General features: G+C 39.6%; 1 protein-coding gene across 1 annotated transcript; it reads right to left on the bottom strand.

The window, feature by feature from the left end:
- Positions 1 to 1,643: 1,643 nt before the first annotated feature.
- On the bottom strand, positions 1,644 to 21,064 carry LRRC42 (leucine rich repeat containing 42). The gene is made up of 8 exons (XM_087820450.1): positions 20,909 to 21,064; positions 15,180 to 15,666; positions 9,663 to 9,794; positions 8,342 to 8,460; positions 7,010 to 7,098; positions 6,725 to 6,838; positions 3,407 to 3,491; positions 1,644 to 2,142 (listed from the first exon to the last, which is right to left on the bottom strand). The coding sequence occupies exons 2-8, from the start codon at positions 15,650 to 15,652 to the stop codon at positions 1,868 to 1,870; spliced, it is 1,287 nt and encodes a 428-aa protein (XP_087676576.1). The 5' UTR covers positions 15,653 to 15,666; positions 20,909 to 21,064; the 3' UTR covers positions 1,644 to 1,867.
- Between the last annotated feature and the right edge of the window lie 155 nt (positions 21,065 to 21,219).

The raw sequence follows: 21,219 nt of genomic DNA, 5'->3' as shown, positions 1-21,219 counted from the left end.
TCTCAATCGTTAAAACAAACCTTAGACTTTCATAACTCCATTTGAATGACTACAATAAATTGTTCAGCTCAAACAAGAAATATTTGTTTAGGGGAATCACCAGTGGACAAAAATGAGATCCTTGAAAGAAAAAAAAAAAGAATTAAAGAAAATGAAACCTTAGCTCTAAAAGAAAACTGTGTTTATAAAAGAAGTAATCAGACGTTGATTTGAAGGAAGATTTGCCTTCCAAAATGATCTAAACAGGTGGAATGTTTGAGAAGTAATTCTAGATGCCACTTTCTGACACAGCATTGCACCACACTATGGGGGGGTGGCAGTGGGGGGTGATCAAATTAGACTCAAGTTTGACTTTCAATATATGCCAAGTTTGACAAGGCTGTTTATTTGCACTGGGAATTTGGTAAGGTGTGCTACTGTCCACCCAAATAACATTGTAAAACTCAAGTTTACTTCTACAAAAAGAACAACCTATGCTGCCTTTTCATTTCATAAATTTCACAAATCAGAGCTTCTGATATGATGCTGGGAAGCAGGCTAGCACCATATCAGATCCAAGCTCTACCTTTATTAAAATCCCAGTTAAACTCCAGAGTACTTCCAAATGTCAAACCTGTCACACCAACTTTCTTAATTCCTTAAGGTATTCTCTCTTCCTTCCTTATACTTGCCAGGTCTGGCTTTAAGCTACTGTTTAAGGATGGAATATGGTCTAGAGCAGCACTGTCCAGTGGAAATATAATGCAAACCACAAATGCAAGCCATGTTAAGCTTTTTAGGAGCCACATCAGAAAAACAAAACCAGGTGAAATTCACATTTTTAAACCCCAAATTACCATGTTAACATGTAATCAATACTTTAAAATGCAGATATTTTTCACTCATACTTTTGTACTTTGATGTCTGATATCTGGTAGTTAGTTTATACACATCTCAATTTGGACTAGACCCATACCAAATGTTCAATGGCCGTAAGTGATTAGGGGTTACCATATTAGACAGTGAAGGTCTAGAGCCCTGCTACTCAAAGTGCAGTCCACAGATTAGAAACACTGGCATATCCGGAAACTTGTTACCAAAGCTGAACTTCAGGCCCCACTCCAGTCCTACTGAATCAGAATCTGCATTTTAACAAAACCCCCAGGTGACTGCATGCACAACAAAGATTGAGAAGCACTGGTCCAAGGCAAGTCGTCGGTCTCAGGTTCCTCATCTGTAACACAGAGGTGATAATACTTACTTTGCAGAACTGCTGTGAAGATTCCTGCTGCTTTACTTCATAGACATAGTAGTTGGGATTTTAATAAATGATAATTATTATTTAAAAGGCACTAACAGAGTGGACTTTAGAGTCGGACAAAAAGGAGTATAAATTCTGGTTCTGTCACTTATAAGCTCTGTGACCTTGAACAACTCACTTAAGGCTGAGTTTTCTTAACTCTAAATTGGGGCTAATACCTTTCTTCCACGGAGGACAGGGCTTGGCACCTAGTAAACACTCAATATGGTAGATATACATGTAATTGGCCAGGCCAGATTGAGGTGGTAACAAATCATGCTAAGCTGCCTTGTTATTTTAGATGGCCTTTCATCCCAAACCAGTGTTATTTCCTATGGCTCAGTCCATATATCATAAGCATAACTTAAGGACAGCAAAAATGTTTATTTGAAAAAATTACTATGTATTGAAAATATACATTAGAAATTATTACATACGTCCATAGCATTCCCCTCCCCCACCACAAAAGTAGAAATATCTGCTTGCTATGCTAATATCATAGGTAAATTCAAACAAAGAGGAAAACATCAGCCCCCTTTTCTCGTACATTAGAGTTGGCAGGGGGAAAGGTCAACTTCTATCTGCCAATCAATAGGAATTTAACAAGTCCCAGTCTTCCACAGTGAGACACACGTATTTCTGCTTTGAAGACTGTGAAGAGTTACTCTGTTCCTTTTCTGGTTCCTCAAAACCTCTTTTCTTGCTCTTCTTTGACTCCTGGCTTGAGACAGCTTCGAGTTTCAACACTGGCCCATGGCAGTCTGGGGCTTTCTCTCTATAGAACTGGAGTTTCTCAGAAGAGTTCATGTGGGTGTCTGCCAGGGGATACTTCACTGGGGTTTCTGTCCGAGCCTGCTTCCCATCTGTAAGAGAGACAGAAGGGAAGGGTGAGGAGTTTACTACACTGGCATGTTAATGCCTGCCCAGGTCTAGAAAGATGATCCAAAGAAAATGACAAAGGCCCAAACAGGGTGATGTTTGGATTAATTTTATTCCCTTTGAGTTACAGTGGCATATGCAAAAGCACAAGTTGAAGGCATGTACTCTAATTTCTGGATTAGAGACCTTGGGTAAATGACCTGAGATTCAGTTTTCTCATCTTTATAGGGATATAAAACCTGTTTCTTAAGGGTGATGTGAAGATAAATGAAATAATGTGCATAAAATGCTTAGCACAATGCTTGACACATAGTAAAAGCTAAAAAATGTTGGCTATTACTATTAAAAATCTGGACTTGACTATCTTCTAAGAGCCAAATTTATGGCACGACTCTAGCAAATGATATGACATGTATTCGTTTTGGTATGCCTTCACTTCCTATTTTGTTACCTTTATTTTTCCTTCACTTAGATTTCATCATTTAACCCTGTTTTTAAAAATTATGGTAAAATATACATAACTAAATTTACAATTTTAACTATTTTTTAGTGTACAGTTCTGTGGCATTAAGTACATTCACACTGCTGTGCTACTGTGACCACCATCCAACTCCATAAGTTTTTCATTTTGCAAAACTGAAATTCCATACCTATTATTAAACAATAAGTCCCTATTACACCCCACCCAGTCCCTGACAACCACCTTCCACTCTCTGCCTCTATGAACTTAACTATTCTAGGAGCCTCATATAAGAAGAATCATACAATATTTGGGTTTTTTTGACTGGCTTACTTCACTTGGCATGTCTTCAAGTTTCATCTATGTTATAGCATGTATTAAAATTTCCTTCCTTTTTAAGGCTTAATAATATTCCACCATATGTAAATAATACATTTTGATTATTCATTCATCTATTGATGAACACTTGAGTTGCTTCTACCTTTGGCTATGCTTAATTCCTTTTAATCTTCTGTAATCTATCTACTTTTGTGCCACTGCAAATCATTTTTGGAACAAGATGGGATAAGTAAATACATATATACATTTAATAAGCTATTTTCCCAGTACTGGTGCTCAAAGCTAAGTGCGAACTTATACTGTAAGCTATGTTGAAGAACACAAGGTTTGGTGATTTAATTAAGTCGGTACTATCAGAATTCATTTTCCACTTTGTGAAAACAAGCTAACTGCTTTATGGGTGCAAAAAACCTAAGAGCAAAAATTCCAAAGGAAATAGAATTCCTCACAGAAGTGCTGAGCTGCCTTTCGAGGTTCCAAGGCTTCTCGTGGCTTCACAGCTTCCGAAGTCACACGCTCCCACTGCAGGACAATCTAAAATGTATTTGAAAAGATGTGAATCTGAACAAAATCTCAAGCTTTTAATCACAAACCTTCCTTGTTGCCCTTTGTTCCCTGTCCGTGATCACAAACTCCTGCAGTAGTCTCACTTCAGATGACTGTGGTTAAGAACAAGGATCAAGTCAGGCCTGGTCCCTGTGTTAATGCGGGAGCTGGTCAGATACAAGCCTGTGGGGTACGTATGTCTGCATGACTCAGGAAACACCTGGAACCTCACTCCCTATTCTCATCTCTCATCCAAGCTAGAAATGAACTGCATATCCTTAAACTAAATACTAAAATTTGAAACCTTAGTCATTACTATTCACACATTCCTAGTCTCACTCTCATGCCTCAAAATGCACCAACTATAACTCAAAACTCTTGTATGTGTGTAAAATGCCCACATTTCCATATTCTTAAGACACTTCATGATCAACTTCCATTTTTAACACCATCACAAATGTATTTTTATTATAAGCGACTACAAATTCTTTAGGAAATCTGGCCGAGTAGAAACTATATATAAATAAACGATTATTTCACATATACCATGAGTAACAAGAACTAAACTTAATATTTTTCATTATGGTATGCAATGAAATGATCATAAAGAAAAATATTTCAGGACACAGAGCCAGTATGTCCTGAAAAATATTTCAGTACACAGTTTAAGAATACAATTCCAGCCTGGCCGGGCGTGGCTCAGCGGCTGAGCATCGACCTGGGATCCAGGCGATCGGGGTTCAATTCCCAGCCAGGGCACATGCCTGGTTTGCGGGCTCAGTCCCCAGTCGGGGGCGTGCAGGAGGCAGCTGATCAATGACTCTCTCATCACTGATGTTTCTGTCTCTCTCCCTCTCCTTTCCTCTCTCTGAAATCAATAAAGATATATTTAAAAAAAAAAAAAAGAATACAATTCCAGAGCTTGCGCTACTACTTACTAGCCAGGGGGACCCTTGGCAAGTGATTTAATTTCTGAGTCTCAATTTCTTGTTAAATGAGATAACATACATGAAGGGTGCGGCACAGTGTCTGGCACACAAAAAGCACTCAATAAATATCAACTGACAACCCTTCTACAATACTTTCCTGATTATGGAAAATGTGGACAGATCGAAGAAAATGCCAAGATGGATGAACTGAATCTGGTGACTCAGTGGGCAACTAAGAAATTAGAATGTCCATAAGAAGAGCTTGTGGATAGGGAAGAAGAGTATGTGTTAGGTTCTAGAAAAGGGGAATTTGAGGTACCAGGTGGAGATTTATGGATGTTATTTAGGAATGGGTCGTGTGAGAGAGAAGGTGGATCCACAGGGACAGTTATACCTCTGAGAACAGTTAAGATCACCAGGAGAGCGAGTGGAGGTATCAGAAAAGAGGTGAGGAATCAGCAAGAAATAGAGGGAAAAGTGAAAAAGTTAGGGGAGAACCAGGAGAAAGGCCAAGAGAGAAAAAGCATAAGGCAGGCATGTTTCTATCGATGCTGCAGAAAATCCAAGGAGGTGACCATGAGATCACATGCTACCTTTAAGAGAACACCTACAGTAGAGAAGTGAAGGCCAGACCTAGATTACAAAGGATTAAGAACTGAGTAGGTAGTGAGGAGGTGAGAGAGATAACAGAAAACAATTCACCATTCTGTTGGGGGATGAGGACCATGTTAGAGTAAGAGTAGCTCAAGTATGTTTATACACAGAAAGAAAACAGCCAATACAGGGTGAGACTGAAGGTGCAGTGGTGGGGCAGTGGAGGGAAATAATTAGTAAAATATCACAGAGGAAGCTGGTGATCTTAGGGAACAGAACTGAAAAAACATACCAAAAGGACTTATCACTAAAATAGTCACATCCCTGTTCCCCTTAGATAGGAGGGAAGTAGAATACAGCAGAAGAAATGGAGACAATTTAAGAAAGAGATAGGGAAGTAAGGAGACTCCTGTTAGCCTCATTTTTTCTGTCGCATGCTGAAAATGAGGCAGGAGGAGCACAGAGTCTGCCTGAAACAGTTTTAACAAGGGATCAACAAGAGACAGATAAAGCTCTGCAGCCAAGTCCTGGGGGCCAGGCTGAATCTGCACAGAGTCTAATTCACTTACTTCCAGGCCAGGCTGCTAGGTACTTTACTTTACCTTTACCAAGCTCTGAAGGAGAGCTCCTGGTTTCTGCATTTTACAGATGAAGATACAGAGACTCAAAGTTGCCTTAAGTCGGGTTGTCAAGCCAGGATCCCAAATCCAGGTCTCTTTGACTCCATAGCTCTTTCCACCATGACAACCTGCTACCAAACTACATCAGCCTTTATATGACCATCCACACCTACCTGCCCCAAGTCCACTACTAGCTATGTCTAGGATTCATCCAGTGCTACAAACTGTGTCTGGCAATGCACTATGATAATTATTTCAGCATGCATTTTCTGGACCAACTTCAAAATGCTTCTGAAAGACTGACTCACTGGCACCCCTTCCTGTTTATCTATGGGGAGGTGATACTACAATCAGGCAGTTGGATAGGTCCACCATCATACATTACAGCTTGAACCAAGGAAGAATACAGAACAAAACAGTTTGGGGAGTCCTCTAGGCCTCTACCAAGAAACACTGATTTAAAGGGTCTGAAGGAGAAAGGCACCAGCCATAGTCAAGCTGGCATCTACTGGTGCTGTATACTTAGTTACCTTCTGGCTTCCCACTTAAGCCTGTACTTTATGAAGTTGAGGGAGACCATCAAGACAACAAGACAGAGTCAAGATAAAAATGGGAATGTCCAGTGAGAGGACAAAAAGACCTTTCCTCATTTAGGCTCTAAGATGTAAGAAATTTGTCCCCCAAAGAGGAAGAGGTTTGGATCATTATCAGTGTGACTTACTCTCTTTCTAGACAGCTAAGAGAAACTGTCCTTCAGAAGTGGGTCATACTGCTTTTTTCAAAGTAAGCCAAAGTTCATTTATTTTCAGAATCTTTGTAAGATGGAATTTTCTCCTAGGTCCAATAAGGATGAGGCACAGTCTAGTGACCAGAGCATGAGATTTAAGGACCAGCATCTAATATCTTTCTTGAAGTAGTTGGGTCAATTATAGGCCATCGGTGTGTCTGATTTAACATGAAGATGACAATTCAGTCAAGAAATACCAAGAGGATTAATGTTTGTTCAAAGTGTTGAATATGAAACTTAGAACGAAAATGAAAAGCCACATTAATTGTGTGGGGGGAAAATATGCAGTACCTGGTCAGCCCAGCCCTCAGTCTTGCAGTTACTGTGATCAAATTCCTTCAGAGGCACTTTGGAGTGGACAAGGCCTATGTGGGTCTGGAGCTTGTGTTTGACAGCTTTGATGTCCTAGTGAGGGAAAGACAGAACAGGAAGCCCACACATCTGGTCAATTAGTACTTGCTTTCAGTAGGAAATAAACACCATCATACATACCAGTTTTTTCTAAACACCAATTAACAGAAGCAAAATATCTAATTGTGAGTGTGGAAAAATAAGAGAAGGGAGTAAAAGTCCTACCTTGAGCCCTGTTCCAGAGATATCTAAGCAGTTTAGTTTTCTAAAAGAAAAGAGGTATCCAATTCCTGCATCTGTGATCTCAGGGTTACCTAGATGTCAAAAACATAGGTAGTGCTCAGTTACAGTATCACTATTGCTAAAATGCCAACAATAAGGTCAGAAAAAGGGGCAAACAATGATAAAATATAAAATATTGAGTGAACAAACTTTTCAGAGTAAATTAAATATAGGGATCTTCTCTGTATTCTACCTGTAATATGAAGGAGCCACACACAAGATGAACCTTAAGATCCTTTATAGCTCTAACTTTCTAGGAGTTGGGGGGTTAGCAGAAAAATAAATGAACCAGGTAGGTATTCCAAAGGGTTTAACTTGCAACCATAAGGAAACAACATATATAAACATGTGTTTAAATGGTTCATCAGACTTTGTTCATGGCTGTTTCACTTCCAGAGTAAAAAGATTTATTTTGAAAAGGTTTTCAAAGGTACTTAGACACAGGGGCTATTACTACTATTACTAACTTGCTTTTTTTTCAGAAGCCTTTCTTACATATTACCTTCTCACATCAGACAGTACATTTAGCACTGAGTCCTCAAGGCCATGAGCACAGTGCCTGGCACATTGTAGATGCTCAAAAGATATTTGTTGAATGAATACACTTTCCTGAGAGGAAGGCAGGACATTATTATTATCTTTATTTTACAGAAGCCAAAACCAAGGCTCAGAGAGGCTAAATAACCTGCTGAAGGGCACACAGCTGCTAATAAGAGTAGCAGAGCAAGGAGTGTCCTCTGAATCTTGCTCCTTCTCTTCTTCTGATACTGTACCATCCTGCCATACATTCAATGGATGCTCAGTTAAATTGTAAATGATCTCTATCAACTTTCTAACATTGGTGTCAGTATCTGGCTAATTCTAAGTAAGTTATCACAACTGTGGATTCATTTAGATTTTCATCAAGCAAATATTCGTATTAGAAAAAAGACCTAGATGACAGACACTATGGATCAGCAACTAAAAGAAAGTAAAGATGAACCAAATGTGCCTTAAAGATGCTACAGATATGATGAAAGGCTGCCCTGTTTGCACACAGTGAGTGGCACTGATGAATCTGTGAGGACTTTTCCTACAGTGAAGAGGTGCCAGCATGCCAGGAGAGGTATCTGGCCAGGAGTCAAGAGCCTCTGGCTTTAGTCCTGCTCTGTCACTAACTTGCTGTGGCATCTAGGAAAGTCCTCTCACTTTATCACCTCTAAAATGAACGGAAGAACTAGGTGATTTCTAAGGCCATCCTTCCAACATTAATAATCTATTTCCAATAACACTTACAAGATAGGTCTAATAATGATAGATTTTCAAGGCCTCTTTTCATCACTCGAACTGGTGCTGTCATTTTCCGTACCCCAGCATCAGATAAACAATTATCCTTCAGGTGGAGTTGAGTTACACTAGGGAAACAAAGTCCATAAATAAATTAGAGAGTTTGAGAAAGTCTAGGTATAACACACTTTCATAAATTTCATTTAAAAATATAAAATGTAAAATATCCTCTACACTGCCTCCTTCCCCACCCTGCTATTTCACACCCAATGCATTTAATGGAGCTAAAGATATTTTGGTGCTATTTCAGTCACTAAGTGAGGGTTAATTTAGGGATCAAAGTGTCATGTGGCATTAATCTCAGATGGCAGAAGGCACTAATAGTATATGGTGGAATGAGATAAATGGACTCCATTAGGAAGATAAATATACCTTGTTAAACACAAAAGCTGCATTTCTGACAAATGCTGTGTGGAAACCAAAAACACTCTAGATTATGTGAGGGAAGTCTGCTAAAGAACTCCTATGAGAATTCTTTTGGCAAAGCAAACAATCCTCTAAGTTTAACTAGCTTTATAAATCCAGATTTTCAGAATGGGTTTTTAAGAAATACCCATAACCCAATCCATCCAGCTTACCTGAAACTGGTGTATTAATGTGCTCCACTGTCCCACACACAAGAGGAAATCTGAACTTTTACTAACCTCACACAAAAATACCTTTGTACAGAGCAGTATGTAGGTGTCTGTCCTAGGAAGGCCCCAGGAAGTGGGTTAGACTCAGGTTTGTAATGCTGTTATCCCTCTGGGTGTTTATAAAACCACAAAGGAATCCATTCGGCCTCCTCTCTGCTGGCCAGACTGAGATCAGTCAGATATTTGTGAATGGTATGAACTGAGTGATTTCTTTAAATTAAGGTTCTTGAAAAGGATGTACTTGGCTGTCTTTAATAGTTGACTTTTTAAATAATTTATAGTTCACTGACAGTTAAAATAGAAAGTGATGATTATGGAAAATTATATAACTCCTCATCTCTTGCTAGAATAAACTAGGACTAGACAAATAAAGGGCAAAATCATTTTTCAAACCAGGTAGCTTCAAGTACTACATGTTGAAATAAAGGTTATTTAGAAAAATGAAACTGACTTACTTTCATAAGAGTTGTCCAACCTATATTTGTTCTATCAAGTAAATGGAAATTGAAAAGGTTTTCAAAAAAATTAGCAAATAAACATAAGATTGGGAAGTAATTGGCATTCTTCAAGATGATCAAATTGGATTATCCTTTTAAAAAATACTAAAACAATTCATCTGCAAATGGTGGCAATACCTAGATAGGGCCTCATTGGTGAGATGCTCTAGAAGTTCATGTTCATCTCCAAGCTTGCAACAGGAAAGATCCAGGCAGGTCAACTCCCGGAAAGACTTAATCTCCTCAAGTTTTTCCGAAATCACCAGATATCTGTGGGGCAACAATTAACAGTTTTTCTTTTCCTTATTTTACAACATTATCATTTGTGGCTTCATGCCACACAGTAAACATTCCATCAGGACAAAGTACTATGTAATAAGCAGACTTTACTAATTACTATGTGGGCACTGGTTGAATTTTTTTCATTAGTAAATGCCTTTAAAGTCTTTTTACATGACAATGGAATAAAAACTTTAAATAAATAAATAAAAGTATATGAGCAAAGATAAGTCACAGGAGAAAATATCTGCTTTGTTAGCAGACAGACAGACTTTGGTGGTGTTGGGACCTTATCAGAGAATTTCCAAACTTTAGGGTACTCAAAATTGTTTAATCATTCCTTTAATGTTGCTTTTTATCTAATGCTTAATATTTAGTGGTTTGAAAACTGGAACAGGGCCAAGAACTCTGGGTTCTAATCTTCATATCCAAGATCATATCAAGAAGTATTTTGCAGATCATATTTGATCTTTTCTAATCAAACCCAAGTTGGAGTAGCTGCCCACTCCTCTGTGCCTCTGTTATCATGCTAAATTTACTCTGAAAGCATGTGCAGCATGACCACTAAGAGAACTCACTCTAATCTAGACGGTTATTAAGATAAACCTGTGAGCACAACCACCAATTTAATTACACTAGCACCTTGCCAAACTGTTATCAGGAGGCATCAGGGAGGCCTCTGAAGAGGAAAAGGAGACCAAAAAGGCATTCCAATTCCCAGGCCGTGGCCCCCACCCTGCTTTCTAGTCATTCATTTCTTTTAGATGACATCAGTGAGAAAAAAATGAAAAGGGATTAGGTGTGACAGAGGAAGAGGATCCTAAAAGAACAGGGATACTGACTTGTGGCAAAAGTGTGCCTTTCTCATCCACTTTTCTCATGGGTGTCTAGATATTTCCACAGAGAGATGGCATGCCAGGACCAGTGGGGTTATACTTAAAATGTGGCACATCTCTATCCTGTCAGCAGGATCATAATTACCAAAAACAGGATGGAATAATCCGACAGTAAGAGGAAAGTTAGATCTCTTTTCTTCCTACTTGCAACAAAAGATGTACTGAAGCTGTCACTGGACTGCTACATACAGATAACCTGGGGCACTGACACCCCTCTAAGCTGCCTGATGACTGAGCTCAGATGCGTACACAAATGAGCCCTATTTCCTCAGATGTATTTTAATTGAACTGTAAATAAAGCTGCTGTTTTCCATTTTACAATCACTGAGTTGAAGCGGGTTAATGGGGATTACTATAATCAAAGAAAAACACACATCCTTTGATAAATTAATCAAAAGATTTTTAGTAATTCTGAAACACGTTATCCAAGAAGGACACAACAATGTATAATATGATTAACATACATTACAAAATTCAAAGCTGAGAAACCAACATGCAAAGCCACAGATCTTACTAGATGTTTATCTAGAAGAGCAATTTTCAACCTTTTTCATCTCATGGCACACAAACTAATTACTAAAATTCTGTGGTACACCAAAAAATGTATTTTTTGCCCATTTGACAAAAAAAAATAGGCATAATTTTGATTTACAAAATAATAATAATAGCAATTACCTACCCCTTTTGCTCCAAAGTGACTTTAAAAAAAAAAAAAGTCAGGTGCCTATACTTATATATAAGGATTTCTGGTACCAAGAATTAACCAATTAGACACAGCCTTATTATATGATGTGACCAAAAAGATGCAACTCTATTATATGACCTATATACTTATGGTTCAAGACAGGGCATTCACACAGAAAGGCTACCATTGTGTTGGCTGTTGTCATTTTTTTACTTGACAATCTAAGGAAAAAGAGGTCGTGCCCCTGACTAAATAGTCAGGTATTGCATGTTTTAAAAATTCTTGTGGTGCACTGGTTGAAAATCACTGATCTAGAACATAAAGTTCTAGGTCTTGCTCAAAACTAGTCTACCAATTTGCCCCTTAAAGAGTTCAGAACAGCGAGTGAAGAAGCAACAGAATGAGCACATATTTTAGAATCCAGACCTGAGTTTGGATTCTAACAACCCTAATTACTTGTATGATTATGAAAAAGTTACTTAACCTCTCTGAGCCTCAATTTCTCCAGCTAGAAAACAGGGCTGATGATTACTTCTTTTTAGGATTATTAAGGCTCTCATTAAATGGTGGCTATTATAATTACTTCAGTTACACAGCGTGACATATTAAGGAAAACATATTTGCCTCCCTGTGACCACCAGTGGGATTAAAAATCACTGGGGTTTCAACACAGGGAGGAGACAGTTTTGGAGAGTTGGAACTCAGTTACAAAGACACTAGCTTCTCCTTCTGGCAGGCAGCTTTGTGACTCAATCCCAAGACAGCAAGCACCTGCACCTACAGAATTATCTTATTTTCAATTATTTTCTCAAGCTCTTTCCCTTTGACCTGAATGCTTTTGTGCTGGCACAACCTTTGCTGCTGCAGCTTCAGCCCTGGACTGCAAATGCAAACCCAAATCTCCTGCCTTCTTCCTATTTTCCTTTGGGAATTCAAAAGGAGAAGGGAAGTTTTTAAAATCACAGCCAAAAATCTTATTCTTGTATCTGAATAAGACAGCAAAGTTTGGAATTGTTGCAAAAAAATCTGAGCCAAAAGATTATGTTAAAAATGTTTCTTATATTTTTTCTGATTATAAAAATAGTACCTCCTTGGAGAAAAAATTAAGAAAATATGAAAAATTATTAAAAAAATTAAAACCCAGTTTCAATCCCACTAATTAGATTATATTTCAGTGGGTTTCTCATTTTTCTTTCTATATATGCAATACATATAAAAATTTCAGTTTTAAAAAACAAAACTGGGATCATATGGTGTATGTAACTTTAATTCTTATTTTTTCATTTAGTATATAATGAACATGTCACATCATTTTAAATGTTCTTTGAATATTATCTTAATAGTTATATATCTCATATGAATATACCATAATTTGCTTAACTAATTTCCTATTGTTGGATAGTCAATTTTCAGGTTTCACTATTACAACTACTATTATAATGAAAACCCTTATTTTAAAATACTTATTCCTATATGTGATTATTACAGCAGAAGTTAGAACAGATTCTTAATAAATGGAATAGGCTAACAAATGGCATGGATGTTTTCTTAAGGCTCTTGATACATATTACTAAGCTGCTTCCCAGAAATGCTACATTAATTTATACACTCATCAAACATGAATAAAAGTGCTATTCTCATCCAATCTGACCACTGGAACAGTATGCAGACATCACAAATGTATAAAAAGCATTTTCACTATCACAAGAAATTACTTAAGCCATAATGGTTAAGTAGATGAAAAAAACAGAATACGAGTTGTAGATTAGGGTATATTCCAAAATGCAGAAAGATATATATTTGAAAATGATTACCATGAATGGTGGACTATTAAGTGTTTAATATTATAATTTTATGTATTTCACAAATAGTATGTATTGCCTTTATAAAATTTTAAAATGAGGTATACATCATAATTCTATTTTTCAATGTTCAAACTTTTCTACAATAAACAGATAACTTGGAATAAAAAATAAAGAAGTAAAATGTATTTCAAATGTATGAGCTGCAATGAAATATTGCCTGACTTTTTCATTAGGCAAGGTAATTTTTTCCTTTCCACTGGCAGCAGCCCCAGGCCCAGCCATGACTGAGACCACAGCACAAAGACAGAGCTTTCATAAGGTGTCTGTACAGTTCATGAGTCCACAGTTCTATTTTTGTCTGCATCTGCTTATGTCTTTTCTTTTTAAAGTACAATATTTGGCCTCGGGTAAAAGCATTAATTCTATGAGCCAATTAAATAAAAATTGCTTCTTTATTTTTCCAAGCATATGAGCTTAGCTTATGCTTTCTGTTATGACTTTCTCTTCTTTTACTACATGCTTTCTGTTTAGCCTTGTTTTAATGATCATATTTTTTTTTAAGTTGATTTTAGAGAGAGAGGAAGGGAAGAGAGGGAGGGGGGAGAGAGAAAAAAACACCTATTTGTTGTTCTATTTATTTATGCATTCACTGGTTGATTCTTGTATGTGCCCTGGCCAGGGATTGAACTAGCAACCTTGGCATATTGGGACAATGCACTAACCAACAGCTACCCAGCCAGGGCCTAAATGATCATATTGATTGTGCATCTTAATACTAAGCTGCCTTTCACATTATCACAGAAAATGTGATATAGTGGTACACTATACAGCTACTTAAAAAACCTATAAGTAGCCCCAGCCAGGTTGACTCAATGGTTAGAGCATCGGCCTGTGGACTGAAAGGTCCTGGGTTTGATTCTGACCAAGGGCACATATGTCAGTTGTAGGCTCAACCCCCAGCCCCCGTCAAGGTGTGTGCGGGAGGCAACCAGTCCATGTATCTCTCTCACATCAATGTCTCTCTCTCTCTTTCTCTTCCACTCTCTCTGAAGAGCAATGAAGAAAATACCCTCAGCTGAGGATTAAAAACAAAAAAACTATAAGTATTGATGGTAAATGATTTTCAAAATATGTGAAGAAAGCAAGGTGCGCAACAGTGTAAGCAGTGTTTCCATTTGCATGACAAAGGGTAGAACTATATATGCATGTGTATATATAGAATATCTATGAAATGATATAAAAGAAATTGGTAATAGTAGTTGCCTCTGGAGAGAAAAAATAGGACATGAGAAGGAGGCTTGTGTTTGCCTTTCTACATTTTTTGCTTGTTTTAAATTCTTTTCTGTGTACATTTTTTAAAAGTTAGTTTTAAATTTGTAGATGCTTTAAAAGTCATTTTACATGATGGTGGAATAAAAATTTTAAATAAATCAATAAAAGTACAGGAGCAAAGGCAAGTCACAAGAGAAAACAGCTGCTCTGTTAGGAAAGACAGACCTTGGTGATAGTGTTGGGACCTTATTTGAAATTTTCCACACTTTAGGGTACTGGAAATTTTAATCACTCATTCTTTTAAAATTTCTTTTTATCTAGTGCTCAATATCTAGTGGTCTGAAAACTAGCACAGGGCTGAGAACTCTGTTACTAATTTTCACATCCCCAAAAGCATACCAAGAAATATGTGGCAGATCACATCTTGTCTTTTCTATTTTCTCTTACTAGGAAAGTTGGTAGAAGGGTATTTTCAGCCTAATGGAACTGTGGCAATCAACTAATCCTTGTAAAATGTTTTCAAAATAAAGCTAAGTTGTTTGGGAGAATGAGGGTGGAAGACAAGACAGTGATTTTCCTTAAAATGGCCCACCACTTTGTGTCTGAAAGTTCTAAACTGAGGTGCTATTTGATGGGGAAAGCCCCCAAGTCTACTAAGCTCCAGAGCTTGACATAACATAGCCAATAAAACATTCAATATCCTAATCAGAATACCCACCTGTTTCGCAAACACAGGGAGCAGAGCACCAGACTTCCATAGGCCTCGGTGAATTTCTGTAAAGCTCTCAGCCCTGCACCAGGCTCTGTGAATTTCTGTCTGGCTTCAGCAGCAGAGAATAGCTTTTCAGCAATCTGCTCAGGAAAGCCAATAAGGGAATCAATGTGATCAACATTGTCAGAGATGAAGCCCAGGACTAGGCTGAAGAGGGATTTGGCGGAGTACCGAAGGTTCCCCTCCCGGGTGTACGTGAAGATAAAATGATCGGTTTTCTCTTTCTGTGCAGTATCATCTTCCCTGTTCATGCAAAGCTCCACAGAAAAGCCTTTGGGAAACAGTCTGAAAGGCCTTGGCTTCTGCAGGCTACTCCTGACGCCATCCAAGGCCAGATTGACCATGTGCAGCTGCCCATTCTCTCGCACATAGATGGGACCTGGGTCCAGGTGGTTTTCTGAGTTGAGGTAGTAAGACATTGCCTTGCTTGTGACTGTAAAAGCAAAGCACAAGGGAAGCTTTAAATCCAATTAAAATGCCATCTGTAACATGTAACTTCATCTTGCTGTGCCCAGAACTTTATGAGCCTACCGGGCAGGCCCTGTGGCTGGTTTGGGTAAATGAAGCTTACCAGTTGCCTGTGAACTCTGGCACTGGAAGTTGCCTCTATTGCCTTTACCTGGAATGCCCTTTCCTTCCCTCCCCCTTTTGTATATCTGGTGATCTCCTATTCATCTTTCAAAATCCAGTTCAAATGTCATTTTTAAAATTCACCCTAAGGAAGTTCATCACAGAAGTGGGCAAAGAATCATCTCACAAGGAAAGTCATGGCAGCAGTTGATGTTAGCAGAGCTGGATACAACTTAAATGTCCAAAACCAGGGATGTTATTAAGTAAATTATGATACATCCAAACCATGGAATGTTACACAGCCATTAAAATTGTCAAATTTTTATTGATTTTCAAGTTACAAATAGTACATTTGGAATTTACTTCTGTTTTTAAAACCAGGTTTATACATAGAACAAAGACTCGAAATGAAAAATTCCCTTGCTACCGTGGCACCTTCCACACACTTCTTTGTTGTACTTGGCTCACTGTTCTGCTACTGATTTGTTTCTGGGTCTGTGTTCAGCTGGTTTGAGCTCCTTGAGAGGAGGGATCATGCTTAATTCAACCAGACTTCCCAACAAAGTGCTCTGGCATGTAATAGTCCCTGAGCAGATACTGGGAGAACTGCAGTTTACTCATTTGCTAAACCTTATACAGAACACAAGCAACAGGGTTTTTATTGGATTTACAAATGAAGATGTCTATCATAAGAGCTAAATAAAAGCCATTCTGGCCCTTGGAAGCACCACTTCTATTAAGGCTCTTTTAGGGAACTTCTGAGGTAAGATGAAATATCAAAACCAGTTGGTTATTTATGCCATCACATGGGTGACATTTTTGTGCCAAAGCACTAACTGGAATAAATACTTGTTTTCCTGAGGAACTGTGAGATTTCAATATACATGTGAAATTGCTACATTAAATGAAAGTATTTGATTATCATTTCTATAACAATTTAAAGGGAGAAGAAAGGTAAAATTTAATATAATATAGATTTAAAAGCTATTATCTCTGAAAGACTCTCATTGACTTTTATAGTGAACCAACCCAGCTTCTTCTGCATCAATGCAGGGCTAGGATGTAGCTATGATGACACTGAAAAGTATCAACAAACAATCAAGTCAATGATAAAAAATGCTGAGTCTCTGGAGATCAAACAGTTGATTCTGTTTGCAGGCATCAGTACAATCCATGTTTCTCCCAAGGATAATTATGTGTGTAAAACACACGAGAAAAGAGGGCCCTGCTTAGGCTGAGAGCCTCACCCTTTCCTGCTCATTTCCTTATGCCCTACTCTAACCATGCAATACTACCTAGGTAAACTGGCTGGGCTCTTTTCCCACTGGCCTTTCCCCATTTGGCTCCCTTTGGCTGGTACAACCTTCTCTGACTTAGCTAATTCCTACTCATCATTAACGCCACCATCCCTCTCCTGGGGAACCTTCCCTAACCCCTGTACCAGTGCATGCCTGTCTGTTTTTTCCCAAAGCACCACTGGCTCTTCCTACATAGCACTTAACACCATGTACTATGCCTGTTCTCTTACTAATGTTTCCAGAGTTGTGAGCTCTTTGAAGGCAAGATACTTATTTGTTTCTCTTTCCCAGGCCTAACATAGTGCCTAGTGCTGAGTAAGCCCTCAACAGATATTTGCTGAGATGAAGGGTAAGACCTCAAAGGGATAGGCTTAGTGCTCTGAGCTGCAGGGTCTGCTGATATTGTTGCTAGGAGCCAGCTCCTCTTCCAGGCAACAGCTGCAGCTCCTCCCCCACTTGCCAGACCCTTCTGCAGGTGGCAGAAGCAAAGCAGATGATGGGAGTATACTGCTACTGGTACTACCAGGGGGAGAAATCTACCAACCAGAAGAAAAACTCCTGTCACAGTGCCAGCTCTTATAATTCATAGTCTTGCTAGTGTTCAGCTTGCTGCTAAGGAGATGCCTCACTTATTCTACACTCTTCTTCCAGCAGAAGCAAGCGTCTGGCCCTTTCAATCTCACAGATTTTAATCTTGATGAGAAGATAAAGCAGATCCTCTTTGGTCTTTATCCCTGTGATTGGACATTCAGAATCCTACTCTACCTATAAATGAGAAAGTAGACACTAAGTATGGTCCTAAAAAGGAATGACTTGATTTTAACAGAAAGGCAAATTCAATGGAAGATAACATATTATAATGGACTAGCACACTATAAGCTCCTTGGCAAAGAAATAGGGTCTGTGCATCTGTATTACCTGTAATCCTCACTCCCAATAGTGCCTTCCACAAACTCAGGAGTAAAATGGACAAATGGATGAATGGATGACTACTTCGGATAAATTTCAGAAAAGTCTGATTCTATCCAGCAGAGGGCACAGCAGCTTGGGACAGGAGTAAGGATGTTAACCCAGGCTGCTCCAAATCCTGGCAGCTTCTGGTTCCAGGGATCATTTTCAAAAAGGGGCACAGTTATGGCTCTATTTTAGCTTTAAATTACTCATCAAGTGCTAGTCCTCTTTCTAAATAATGAAAAGAGATCCAATATCTCCTAAAGAGTAAACCTACATCATCTGTCCAGAAACCCCAAGGTCTCTTCTTCAACTATGGCACTTGAGGAATTCATCTTGGTTCAGGGTATCCTGGTGACCTTTGATTTCTGCTACTGAATTTGCGCATCTTGCATTCTCCCAATAAGGAGCTTCCTGAGAGCTTGTGAGGTACTATAAAATGATCTAAGAATTATAACCCGTAGCATTTAAACCTTTCAAGGTTATTAAGAAGCATAAAGGCAAGAGAATTCCATACAAAGCTTCTGCACTTAGTTTTTGCTTCTGCCTGGCTGTTGCACAGGGTGGTCTATTCCTCTCAGGAGACATACCATGACAAAAACCCCATACAAACTAGAAAATGAAAATACTCAGTATCTGTAAGAATAACAATGTTCTGTGTAGATCTCCATTAGCTATATTTTATATAAGATGAACAGAGTAACAGGGACATTCTAATAGTCTCCCAGCTCCCTACAGAGTTTGGTAACCCATACAACATTGTAGAAAAATATTACAATAGTGCATGTTCTAGTATTTGGCCACCATAAATGAACCAATACCATGAAGCCAGGTAATTTCATCAAATGAATAAGATATAACCTTACTACATTAATAACTCACTTCTCTACAGCCTCCTTGAATAAGAGGCAAAATAAAAGAATTGATAACTAAACATGATAGCTTTTTAGAACTTGAAGCCAGTTTACCAGGCAAGAAGCATGAGAATACGGAGATGCTTTATTCTTATGTCATGGGGGTTGGAGGGTTGGAGGCAACAGGATTAAAATTGGGAGCTCAGTCTATAGATATCTAATTTGAAGAGAAAGAGAAGAAAACACCTAACTTTAGTAGGTAAAGTAAGTTAACAATCCCCATAATAAATCATAGTAAAGATTATGATGATGATAGTGGGTATGATAGCTACCATTTATTAAGCACCTATCAGGTGCCAAGCACTGTGCTAGGTACTATATATTAAATGGTCTCAAGTAATGGTCAACAAGTCTATTAGGTCAGGATTGCCATTTAACAGGTTTTTAGGCTCAGACAAGTAAAGTAACTTATTTAAGGAACAGAGCTAGTAAGTGGCAGAGCTAGAATTCAATCTCAAGGCTGTATTACTCCAAAGTTCAAGCTCTTTCCACTGCATGATGCTGTCTCTCAAGAATAAAAATATGGCATAAGCCTTAAGGATAAAAAAAATATGTTAAAAATTAATCTCATCCACCTGTTTGATTCCTCTGGTATTCACTGCTCAAGCTGGGGGGATGGAGGGAGGGACAGGGAGATTTTAAAAAACACACAAAAAAACAGTGAACATTTGAGGAAAGAGTTGGTGGGAACAGAGCCAGGACAGAGCGCTACATTGAGGCCTCCCTTCTTCCTTCTGCCAGGGCAGAAATTACCCACATCCACACACCAGGAAAACATCTGTCAACTCTTGGCCTTCATCCCAAGGCTGCAGACACCCTTGGTTAATTTGAAAATGCAGAATTCTTGAGAAAATTTCCAACATAAAAACCTGAACAGAAACTAGTTCTAAACCATGAATAACCAACTAACAATCTTACCTTCATTGTTCTGTGTCAGCCATCATTATTCAATGTTCAACTCCCTCACCCTTTATTTTTCCTGTAACTCGCATTTTCCTACCTGCCTTCTCATCCATACCCTTTCCTCTCCCAAGCTCCAGAGGTTGGTACCATACCCTGCTCCCTAGTTTCCTCCAGGAACATTATCAATCTCTCCCACACCTTGAGACTTACAGTTTAGCTTTTCTACCTAACTTTAGAGCTTCTCACACAAAATCCAATTTCCACATGAAAAATCCTAAACCCTCTTTCCTTCACCCCCTCTCAGCTCTGTCCCCACCTCTCAAACCTTATGCCCTTCTAATCCTCCCATGGCCCTTCTGAATGAAATCTGGCTCCCTGACCCCTAGACCCAATCCCACGACCACCAGCCTCCCTGTCCTTCCCCACATCATTCATCTCCACCCACTCTCATCCCCAGGCACATCTATTCGGTCATTACCACCTATTCTTCCCTTCCTCCCCTCTCTGGGATTCCTTCTCCTAGGATCCATATCTCTCCATTTCTTTCCTTGTCTTCTGTCCTCAACCTTCAAAATCCCCTTCCTTCAGGCTTCTCTGTGCTCAACTTCACAATCCACAGCCCCAACTTCTTTCTTCCCTACCCTCAAGACCCCACCCTTTCTCCTTTGACAATCCTAGATCCCTTCCTCCTTGCACTCCTCAAAGCTCCTTTCCCAGCACTGCAATTCTCCATTTCTCTAAATTCCCACGCATGCCCCTCCCCGAGTCCACCCAAAAAAACCCTGTTCTCTTCCCCTACCCCTCCCCGAACCCCAATTCTCACACGCCCCCCATACCCAACCCCAGCACCACTACCTCACCCTTAAACCCATCTTCCACACTCCTACATCCTCATCTTCACACATTTCACCCAACCACACCCCAACCGCATCCCTCCGGGTCTTCCCCTCCCCCACTCCGCCCCTCCCTCACACCCCGCCCCCGCCCCCACTCACGGCCCAGGGCTCAGTAAGCGGCCCAGCCCGCGGCCGCCACCTACCTGTGCCCCTGCCCGGGGCAGCTAGCTGCAGCTCGTCTGTGGCGGCTCCCTCCTCCCGTGGCGGGGCTGAGAGGGGAAGAGGCTTGGCTCCCCGGGCACAAAGCTAAGGAGGGTGGGACAGAGAAAGGATGGGAGGAGGGAGGGGGCTCGGGGCGACCTAGAGCCGTGGGACCGCGGGGCTGACAGGGGCGGGGGGTAGGCTGGGCAAGGGAGACGCGCGTGCGCGGGACCCGGCATGAGGGGCGGGGCCGGGCCGGGCCTGGAGGCGGGGCCGGGCCCTGGTCAGGCAACCTGAGGGGCCAAGGGCTCAG

This window comes from Miniopterus natalensis, chromosome 9, assembly GCF_054644295.1.
Source record: "Miniopterus natalensis isolate mMinNat1 chromosome 9, mMinNat1.hap1, whole genome shotgun sequence".
NCBI classification, from domain to species: Eukaryota; Metazoa; Chordata; class Mammalia; order Chiroptera; family Miniopteridae; genus Miniopterus; species Miniopterus natalensis.
This window is presented reverse-complemented; position numbering and strand designations above follow the sequence as displayed.